This window comes from Pipistrellus hanaki (assembly GCF_964339955.1).
Source record: "Pipistrellus hanaki genome assembly, chromosome: 6".
NCBI classification, from domain to species: domain Eukaryota; kingdom Metazoa; phylum Chordata; class Mammalia; order Chiroptera; family Vespertilionidae; genus Pipistrellus; species Pipistrellus hanaki.
This window is the reverse complement of record NC_140508.1, coordinates 27,970,237-27,981,640: the sequence shown is the minus strand read 5'-3', so window position 1 is coordinate 27,981,640 and position 11,404 is coordinate 27,970,237. Positions and strand designations below refer to the sequence as shown.

Below are 11,404 nucleotides of genomic sequence, written 5' to 3'. Positions count from 1 at the left end.
CTCACATAGCATCTCTTAAGTTTTCTAGTTGGAACTCTTATCCCATTTATTAATATCCATCTTCCCAAGTAAAATATAAATTCTACGGGAGCATAGTATTCACGATTTGAAAACTCTGGTATCCTGCAGACCAGTAATGGTCTAGCCCACGTGGGCATTTGTATGGCTATTTCTCAGAAGCTTAACCTGTGACAATGTCACTGTGGCTGAGATGACATACGCCGGCCTCTCTTTCAGTTAGGTGTGACCCTGTGACTAAGTCCTCTCATGGGAAATGTGACCAGAAATGTGTGTGCCTCTTGGCAGCCTTCCCTAACATCTCTGAGGAGCACTCTCCCCTCTGACTGGTGGAGATGAAGGTGACCACAGTCGCCTTAGGAACCAGAAAACAAAACCTCCCTTAGCCTGAATCCTAGAAAAAACCTGCCTGAAGCACAGCCACTATCTGAGAGGTCTGAGGTGGACTAGGTGGCACGGTAATACAATTCTTGTTCTTAAAGGCCCTGACATTTGGGGGTCTGTTAACACAGCCTACAATAGCCTGATACAGTTATCAACCTCGAGTTCACATGTTCTAAGAACCCCAGTTACTGTGGCATATGTTCCAAAGAGCCTTCAAGACTGGGGTAAAGCAGGGAGTTGCATTGTAACTCCGTGCCATTGGCTTCAAAAGCTACAGGTTTTGCTCCCACCAAGGATGTGCAGACCAACTTCATGTGGCTGAGACACTGCAAAATGGTTTATTTTTCACTATATAGGCCAGTGTGTATTCTGAGCCAGCTTCTCTGGGGTAGGGAAGCTCAGTGGTATGAAAGTTTGATCATGTTCTTTTTACTATACATATACATCCCTCTACCGTTTTTCAAAAGTGAGCATTTTAATCTCCATTGTTTTAGTCACCAGGGGTTTTTGCGTCACCTCTCCTCCTTTGTGCTTTCCACTGCCGTAGTGCCAGGGAGGTTGGAGTGCACACCAGTTGTCTCACTGCATCCGCTCCAGCCTGGCCACCCCAGACGTCAGGACAGAGGGAGACCAGGGAGGTGAGAGCAGTGAGATTCTATGGACAACACAAGGGGCTGGGACAAGGAGCCCTTTAGCGGCCCTTCCTTGGTTCTGTGCGCCTTCCAGAGCAGCTAAAGGCACGAGGTGTGGGCTTCACCCAGTCAGGGAGAAGGGGATAAAGAGGAAAAATAAACAGACTGGATGGGAGATGGACATAGAGGAGAAAATTTTTAACACTAATATTTTTCACTGCCTAGGCAAATAACTCTTGTGAAAACAGTTACATGAAAGCAATAGATGGTTTTGTTTTTACTTAGCACTCTCATAGGTTTTGAGACAAATGGAAATTTACATCAAATGAAAACACACAGGATCAAGGATTATGTACAATTCTGTGATTAAGGTGCTTTGCAATTCAGGCAACGTTCTGCTAGAAACTCCTATCTTGGTTCCAGTTGCTGCAGATACTATTTGAGGAGGCAAAGAGTAAACACATGGATGAAGAGAAAAATAATTCCGTACAGGGGGCTAAATAATCAAGACTATTACAAGGAATATAAATAATAAATTTATAATGTATTTCAGTACAAATAAGCATTTTCATTATAAAAACTGCATTTGCACAAAGAAGCTATTTAGTAACAAATACAATTACACTATATTGGAAACAAGTCAAAGCTGTATGTCTCACACAGACTAGTACAATGTCACAGTTCACATGAAACTTTACTGAGAATAAGCCTTCGCCTGAAGGCCAAGTCCTGGTCTGAAGCTGTCACAGCCTTTCCACTGAACCTCCTGGTTCAGGAAAGCTGTTCACAAGCTGTTGGAGACTCATCAGACTTGATGACTCCATGTTGGTTTTGCAAGACAAACTGTAATCTCAGGAGAACCAAAATGTAGGACTGAGGTAAAGATATATTAAACAAAGAATTTTTCTGTTGGCACAAAGGATGTGAATACTTTCCAAAATGTTGTTATATTTAACAAAATGGGTCTACCACATATTTATAACACTGGCAGAAATAGCACTTCGATGCGGAGATAAAGGGCAGACAGATATTGATACATTAGCAAAAGCACTAATCTCCTTTCTCTCTCTCACTTCATGCCAATTTAAGTGCTGAAATCTCAGGTGTTCCCAAGCTTGTCTACCTTTTATTGACTCTTTAATGTTTCCCATCCTTCACTCTTGATTCAGTAATACAGTAAGTACTTGCCCTGAAAGACATTTTTATTATCTACGCCTAAGTTACAGGATGCAGGCTCTGCAGGCTTCCATATATCCAAATCATGTAGCAACTCCAGAGCTATCAATGAGTTTGGGCCATAAATAAATAAAAACGTGGCTTTCTCCAGTGTCAAAAGCCAACCTGGTCAATGCTTGTTTGCTACCTCAATATAAGATCGCTAAGCAGGTTGGGTAGTGCAACAGACCTAGCAAGATATGTAATAAATGAAACTAAGAAAAAGGTAGATAGAAGGTGCCTCATTGATGAAAAGGCACCTGCTTCAACTACTCAGTTACTTTTAATTCACCTAATTTTGATTTATACAAAATACTATTGTATAAGTAAATAAGTGATATTACAATATAGGAAAGCAAGGTTAATGTTTACTTTCTAAATGAAAATCATGTTTCCATGCACTTGGCTCCTGGAATAAATATAATATTCTTAAAATCCTATTGAAATGTTAATTTCAAATTATTTTAGTTTTGACTTTTTTCCTTTAGTTTTACATTCAGTCATACTGAAAACAACCTAAAGGCCTCAGGTGGAAAGAAATGGAAAAAAAAAACAAAAAACAAAAAAAAAAAACAAGAAAAGCAGGAAAGAAATGATTCTTATAGCCAGACTTTTAAACTTCTAATGAATTTTCTTCCCCAAGATGCTTTTCTTTGCTCATTCCAGTTTTTTAAAGTATTGCAGAGAAAGAAAAATAAAATAAAATAAAAAATAAAAATTAAAAAAAATACACACACACACACACATACACACACACACACCACTATTTGGGGTACAACTGGAAATTGGTCTTACATTTCTAAAAAGTCAAAGTAGATTTCTTCATTCCCTCCCCTCTATCAAATATTCCACTTTAAAAATAAATGATTGTATTACAAAGGAGGGGAGCTTATACCTGGTACAGAAAAGCCAAACTGAATCCTTTCTTAGTCTGTAGCTCTGAACTTGAGCTTAATGATCTTTGAAAACTCAATTCAGCTGATTATAAGAGAAAGAAATCCAGAGCCGGGAGGGCATGCCCAGCTCAGCAATGATCCAGAAAAGCTTTCCGGGATCAGGGAGATGGAGCCGCAACCATCAGATCAACAGCACTCTGGGATAAGATGTGTCAGAGACCTGCCTTAAGGAAGGAAAGAAGATGAGCAAATTCAAGATTTTCCTAGCCCCTCAGTTATCTGGTGGCCTCTAACTTGAGGTCGTGTTGCTGTCTGAAGAGAAAAACTATTATTGGTGACTCTTGTTTTGAGGGGTGGAGAGGGTTGTCAAACCATTTTATGAGGGTCTTTGGGAGAGGGTTGAAGGGCTGGGAGGACAATGAGATCCGATGACCTTGGTGTGGTCAGGATCTCCCAGCTTCACAGCCGCCAAAAGCTGGTGACTCTTATTTTTTGGGGTAATCCTCACCTGAAAATATCTTTCTATTGATTTTTAAAGAAAGTGGGGAGGGGAAAAGACAGAGAAACACATCCATGTGAGAGACACATCCATTGGCTGCCTCCCACAAGAGCCCTGTCTAGGAAGCCTACAACTGAGGTACAGGCCCTTGACCAAAATTGAACCTGTGACCCTTCAGTCTGTGGGCTGACACTCTATCCACTGAACCAAACCGGCTAGGGCAAAAATCTGGTGACTCGCACGCTGCAGGATGAGGCTGTCAGGTAAATGAATTGGGAAGATGAAAAATAACCATCTCTAAAAATTAGATTCTGGCAGAATAAAAACCCTTTGTGTGAGTTTGCAACAGGCTCATTCAAGCACAGAAAGAGAGCAAGTTTCAGAACCGCTCCCTCCCACCAGTGATCCCGTGTTCAAAGTTAATGGAAGAAAAGGGTTATCTAAACAGCCAGATAAGAGTACACTGCATATTTCTTTTTTAAAATGACAGAAACTTTTACATTTCATAAGCCTGCACTACTTATTATTCTGTCTGGACTCAAGGGGTGTAGAATCAACTTTAGTCATCTTTCATAAGCTTGGAATCTAATTTTATGAATTTACTCTAAAACATAAATCAGAGGTAAGACAGAAGTAGATGGATGGATTTTTTAAAAAGAAACTGGGCCTCCTGGGTACTTTTAGTAGATTAAGCACTGAGAGATTTACAGGGATAAAATTCTTTACAAGATTAAGAAAGAAGGAAATGAAACCAAATCTTTCATTTCCAGATATTCACTTTCATTAATTCCTTCACCAAAAGCACATCACAGAAGGAGAACCAGAAATATTATTATTGAAGTGGTTCAAGGCCAGGGAACCCCTTGAGATGAAAACAAAACAACACAGTATTCAAGTTTTCTTCACAAGACTACCTTGTACTGGCTTCCAGGTTGGGAAAGAATATTGCTGAGGGGACTTTTTGGAAAAAAAATTACTACATTTTGGGGGGGGGGGGGAAATGTCTCCTGTAAAATCCCTACTGCTTTTTGAATCCCCAAAGGTTACAATGCTGCATTGGAGCTGCTTGGCAGTCAGCTTCCTGAGCTGCGGTTTTTGATTACCTAAACCCTTAAGTCCTCTAAACGCAGCTGATGTCAGCCTGGCTGCTATCTGGCCCTCTCACTAGGAAGCAATGTGAAGTGTGGGGAGCCTGCAGGCCCCGGCAGGAGAGCTGGAAATGGGACAGGTAAGAAATAAGACATAACAATGGAGATTTAGAGTCAAGACAAGTGCCAAGCTCTTTTCCACAATAATCCAGGGCCCTCTCCATTTCTCTAAAAAAAGGGGCCCAGTACTATGGTGCCTGATGTTTGTTATAGTTTGACAAAAGTAACTTCTTAACACAAGGAGAAGCAAGACTCCTGCTACACACGAGGTTGCTCAGCTGCTTTGCTTTCACTTTATGGGGCCTGCGGCCCTGTCAATGAACAGTCCTCACGAGGGCTGGGCATCCCTACCTCTGGTCAAAACTCTCTCGCCCCAAGTAGATGCACGTGTGCCCATCCCCAACCCCCAAGCATATCCTAAGACCACACATCCTGATTGTCATGCGTGAATGATACTCATTAATACACGTTGGGCTTAATGCCGAGACTACATGACTAAGATGGCTTTTTAAGAGAAGCTTGCTCAAGAAACAATGAGGATTTTGGTTTAGACTGCAGACACAGGGAAGCAGCACACTCCTTTCTCCTATGTTCTTGGATACAGTCTGTGAGCCTAAGGTCCCTTATCAGCGTGCTGACTTTTGCGCTGCCTCAATGTGTCTTCCGTGTCAGATGGACGAGGCTGCCCAGGGGCATGTTCCTCAGGCTTAGTGGGTTCTCTGTCCTCCAGGGGTTCCCTCAGGGGCCCCTGGTCCTGGGTATCAGTCGTCTCCTCATCCGCACCAGCAGCCAGGTTGTCCTCCTCCTCGTCTTCCTCTGGTTCGTCCTCATCACCAAAGTCTTCTTTCTCTTCCTCGTCGTCTACAAGGCTGTCCTTGTTTTCTTCTTCATTTGAGTCATCTTTTTCGTCCTCTGCATCCAGCAACCGTTCAGCCCTATGAGCCTCCTCTGACTTCCGACTCTGCTCTGTGGAGGGAAGAGAGGGGAACGGCCTCTGAATAAACAATGATCAATCAGCAATCAATAACTATGTTTGGCTGTGAAATAAAGAAAGGGGCACATGACAGATTTCTCCACCTTGAAGCTATTATTACCCAGGACAGATCTCTGGTTGGCGTCTTAGCCCAGCCCAGGAAGGCAAAGGTTCCCTCAGGCTTTGTATTTTGTACCTTGTAGAATCTGGCTCAGTGGCCCACTCACTAGCCATGGTAACTTCTTCACCATATGACAAGCTGAGCCAATCAGAGTGTGTTAAATACATTTTCTTTTCCCCCAAATTGCTTTAAATTGGCTTTCTGTTACTTCTAAAAATTCTAAGGAATTTAATATACCTTCTAACTATTGTCATGTGCGGCATTACAACGTCTCAATCAAGGACATACTGCATATTCCACAGCAGTCCCCTAAGAATATAATGGGACTAAAAAATTCCTATTGTAGTAGTCCTGTAGCAGAGCAAGGTAATTCTCACGTGCCGATGGAGATGCTGGGATAAATGCCTGCTCTGCCGCCAGCTGTGTAAAGTAAGACTGCACCATCTATGTGTGTGCATGTGCACTCTGTGATGTTGCAGAAAAGACCAAATCACACCTAATGATGCATTTCTCATAGCATATCCATCTCATAGCACAGGACTTTATCTATGGCAGTCCCAAAGCATTGAAAACTTCAAAAATTAAAAAGAAATATAGCTTATTTAAACTCCAACATAAAATTCAACAAATTCTCATAAAAGTCTTTAGGCAAAGTTTCAAAAATAGAATTTAAAATATGCAAATCCAGGCTATTTGATCTCAGAAACACGGTGAAATAGTACAAAGATTTGGGAAAACTTATTTTTTGTAATTAAAATAATTTTAATTGATTTCAGAGAGAGGAAGGGAGAGGGAGATACAGAAATATCAAGGATGAAAGAAATCATCAATTGGCTGCCTCCTGCACAACCCCTACTGGGTATTTAGCCTGCAACCCAGGCATGTGCCCTGACCATTGGGAATGGAACCATGACTTCCTGGTTCATAGATAGACACTCACCAATGAACAACACCGGCCAGGCAGGAAGACTTCTTTCAAAGCACTTAGAATAGTTACAGGCACACAATAAAGTCCTAATAAATGTGAATCCCCCTCCTCCCTTTTCATTGCAGTTTGAATGAAGAAAAGGGTGTCAATTGATTAATGAAGGGCAAACACTTAAAGGGAAAAATAAATTACCAAGATGAAAAATTCCTTAATTTAAGAGAGAGAAAAGATAATTTTGTTCAAGTCTACATAGAGAACGTATTTTAAGGAATTTAGTGGTGGTGGTTTGGTAACCTAGCAAATCAAGGGGAAATCCACAACCTATCTGAGCAGGAAAGGGCACAACACAGAATTCCAAAAACACTCTTATTAACATGAGTTTATCACACTTACCGGAATGTTCAGATTCATGCCTTGGAAATGGCAAACAGAAACAATCTGATATTAATACCAAAACCTGGAGGGGGAAAATGTTATTTTATAGTGAGTAGGTAGGACATTTATTTCCAAAGAATCTTAAAATTAAGTCTTGTTTCTAAAAGTCCTCAAAACAGAAAAGGCTATATGTAAGAATTTCCTATTTATTTAAATGTGATACAGTATAGGGAAATGCTAATATTTGAGAACAGGGGTCACAAAGGCAAATGCCTAAGAGAGCCCACTAAAAATAGATGAATCAAGTGGGTATAAGAAAATAGACACTATCAGCCAAGTTTAAACTGCCCTTTTTAAAAAAACTTTCTTCTGGAAAAACCGAACTGGTCTGTACGTGGGCTCCCCTTCACCATAAACAGTAATAATACTTCCTACACCAGTATCTTAAAGGTATCCTAAAATTTTAAAGAACTCAAAGTCATGGTCCTTTTGACTCAATTTTATAAATGTCAAATGAGTATCCCACATTTTGTTCAGAATTATTACCACCTATATTTTCATTTATTAATTTAATCAATATTTGGTTCGTTAACATCTGGGGCAAGATTCAAAAAGAGAAAAAATGGCAGTTTAATTATAAATCAATATAGAACAATTGAGCTTCATAAGAAAAATTAACAAAGCACTTTGATAGATACTTAAGAGATACAGAGATTACAACCATTGGGAAGGATCAAGAATGATGCATTTGAAGAAGGCACTTCTAAGGCCCTGGGCATAGTCAGGAAGAGCTGGGTGGCAGCAGAGGTCTAGCTCCTTTGAGCTATACCAAATTGAGTCATGGGGGAGCTTAGGTCCAGAGAAAGCTCTGAATGCCAGTCTGAAGAGACCCACCTTCTTATAAAGGAATAACATCCTATGTCACTTAATCGATTCAACAGTCTTGAATCAATTCCCTTCTTTCTTTGGGTCAAGCCTCTAATAACCTTCCTTCACTGATTATTTAAATCTGTTTCCAAATGAACTTAGGACATAGGCACATCTGACATGACTTCTTGGGTGTAAAAGTCAACCTCAAAGATAAAACTCTACAACTTCATGCTGAGAAGACTTTCCATGGTCTTGCATTAGGCTCACATTCAACCTACATTCTCCATAGCTCTACCTAAGTCTTCAGGGATCTCATATTATTACTCTACAAGAACCTCATGCTCCTGTGGCTCCAGAATATACTACCAGAAAAATCTAGGACTAGAGGGTAGATGGGAGAAGTACATTTACATCGAAGGTCAAATTTATGACCAGAGTCAAATCCGTTTAGGCCAGAGCATTAGGGGCACCTTAATAACAGTATGATTAGGGCAACAGAATGGAACACACCTAGAACCTAATGAATGACATATCTAAGTTCTACCCCCGCCCGTGAGTTAACATTTAGTCAAATCTTTTTATATACATTTTTAGTAATCATCACTTATTCCTATCATAAAGTAGTTAGGAGCTATGTGGTTCATACATATTGTAAGGGCTTTTAAGAATTTATTTATTTATTTATTTATTTATTTTTAATATATTTTATTGATTTTGTACAGAGAGGAAGGGAGAGAGATAGAGAGTTAGAAACATCGACGAGAGAGAGTCATCGATCAGCTGCCTCTTGCACACCCCCTACTGGGGATATGCCCGCAACCAAGGTACATGCCCTTGACCGGAATCGAACCCGGGACCCTTCAGTCCCCAAGCCGATGCTCTAACCATTGAGCCAAACCGGTCCAGGCAAGAATTTATTAGCTTAAAGCTCAATCAAATTGATCAAATGTATGTAAAGAGAAAAATTAACAAATTATATCAAAGAATAAAGCATGCCACAATACTTACAGTTGCCTATATAGATAAATAAATTTGTTAATCCAGCTCTAACTTAAAACATCTAGGGAGAAAATGCACAGATACCTACTAAATATGTAAGCACTAGATGTGCTTTGCATCTGATTTTTTTTCTCTCACAATATTGACTGTGGTTTTTTTTTTTATCAACATTATCTTATAAAATCCACCTCGGAAAGAAGAGAGTGTATGTGTAAGCAGCTGGCCTGGCCGGGATTAGAGGTTTAATTGGAGGATGTGAACAAGAAAAAAATCTTGTTCACTAGAGGAACAAATCCACAGCGTTGGCTTTATCACCACAGAGTTCTAACCACGTAGGCAATGTGTGAAATCACCGCTGATGGGATTGTCTTGCAAACTATCAATTCAAGTATGGTCTCAACTTTTCCTTTTATCACTGCCTATATTTTGGCAGCACACATCTTCAGAAAATATAAAGGATAGAATTAAAAGATATTGATTTAATGAATTTTTCATTATTTCTCAAATTAGCATTGAAAGCAGTATCAAACAAGTAAATGCTATTTAACTGCTTAGATTACACACAAAATAATGTTTGTTTATGTATTGTTTTTTTCTATTGGCTGCTTTGCAGTTTTGCATGAAACCTATTAGGCTTTAAGGACAGGAAAAAAGATTGGCATTATCTCTTACCAGACCCATGAGAAGGCCAAAAATCAAGGTGGCTAAGACGAAAATGACATAAGAACACCAAGCAGGCATTCCAAGGGTCACTGTGAAATAGTTGTGAAGATGCTGTAATCAAAAGAAAAATTATTTATAATTAGGACAAAAAATGTTTAAATCTATCTTTCCAGCTATAATTCAAGTCTGCAAACTGTTTCCACAGAGAGGAGCTCCCACAAAGATCATCCGGTGGTTTATGCATATGCGATTCCTTAGAACAAGTCAAGCTTTACAATATCAGGAATCTGAGAGTATGCTCAAGTTATATTTTGTAAGAGTTATTGTTCTTTGGGGTTCATGATCTGATAGAACTCTGATAGAATTGTTTTTCTAGTCCCATCTTCTACAATGATAGATTTTTTGGTCACTCTCTGCTAATAATAATATATACCTCAATATTTACTTGTAATATGGAATCCATAAAAATTAAACTTCTTGGGCCTTGATCAATTGTTAAGTAGAACTAAATACTTAGAAAACATTCATTTTAAATGTATCCATACTTCCTCCTTCTAGTCAGACTCTCATTTCTCTACCTCTACCCATCCTTAGCAACATTTCTAAATCACCATAAAACCTAAAATGTAATATTAGAAGAAGAAGGTCTTTTCAGTTCATTCATTATGAGGAAATGAGATTTCATGAGGCTTTGAGTAGAGAGTGCACATCCTTTATTTTTACTATTCCCCAGAACTCTGTTTAATACCCAATAGTAAAAAGAGAGAGAGCAAGAGAGAGAGAAAGAGATACAATCTGAAGTGGAAATTATTTCCATGCTAAAATCACACAGCAATTACAGAAATGAACTGGTAGTTTGGAATCAATGCCTACTTAGATGGGGACTTGCAGGAGCCATGCTTCCTCATGAAGATTTAGTGATTATAGGTTTCAGGCCATTACAGCTTCAAGAACAGCCATTCACAATGTACTGGGCACACAGTAAAATGTTTCCAAGCTAAATGTCATCAGCCGGCAGAGATAACAAGTGAATGACTTGCCTAGAACATCTAGAAACGAGTCCAAGTTTCCATTTTAATGCAGTATTTCTCAAAATCTAAATTACTCAGCTATGTTTCTCAGCTTATAAATGTCAACACAATAAAATAATATACTTTACTTTGGCTTAAATCTGAATGATCAATAAACAAAAAAGTTTGTTCAATTAATCTAGAATAATCTGAGATCTCTTCCATCCAATCTCTTATTCAGCTGAAGAGACAGATATAAAGACTCATCAAGTACTTTAAACACTGATCCTTATAAAAAAATATTTGTTAATTTAAATGTACTGGCAATCTTTAAACTATTCATAGCAAATGCAAATAATCTGAATTTGTAACACTGTCATCTATAACTCTGTTGTATACACTGATCATTATTCTGTCTTCAGCCAAGGCAATTGTTTATTGAGAATAATCCAGCATTCTGGAATCCAGCAGGCAAAAGAAGTATTGGGATTTCAAATGTTGTTTTAGTCAAATCCTTTTCAATGGAAGTTCTAAATACTACACAGGTTCCTACTTTAAAAAACTCTCTGTACTTAACATAGTTAATGCTTTGCTTGGTGATTCAATGAGGTGATCAGGATTAATCCCTGAAATGTGCCAAAGCATTAGAAGATAGAGAAAGCCAGTCTGCCTT

At 39.1% G+C, this 11,404-nt stretch overlaps 1 protein-coding gene across 1 annotated transcript in view; it reads right to left on the bottom strand.

Moving 5' to 3' along the window:
* Positions 1-4,124: 4,124 nt before the first annotated feature.
* The window catches only part of TMX4 (thioredoxin related transmembrane protein 4), a 30,301-nt gene continuing 23,021 nt past the window's right edge, over positions 4,125-11,404 (bottom strand). The window contains exons 6-8 of the mRNA XM_084888469.1: positions 9,731-9,832; positions 7,208-7,271; positions 4,125-5,758 (exon numbers count right to left, since the gene is read on the bottom strand). Of these exons, the coding sequence (XP_084744595.1) occupies positions 5,406-5,758; positions 7,208-7,271; positions 9,731-9,832 (519 nt within the window). The 3' untranslated portion in view covers positions 4,125-5,405. The remainder of the gene's footprint in view (positions 5,759-7,207; positions 7,272-9,730; positions 9,833-11,404) is intronic.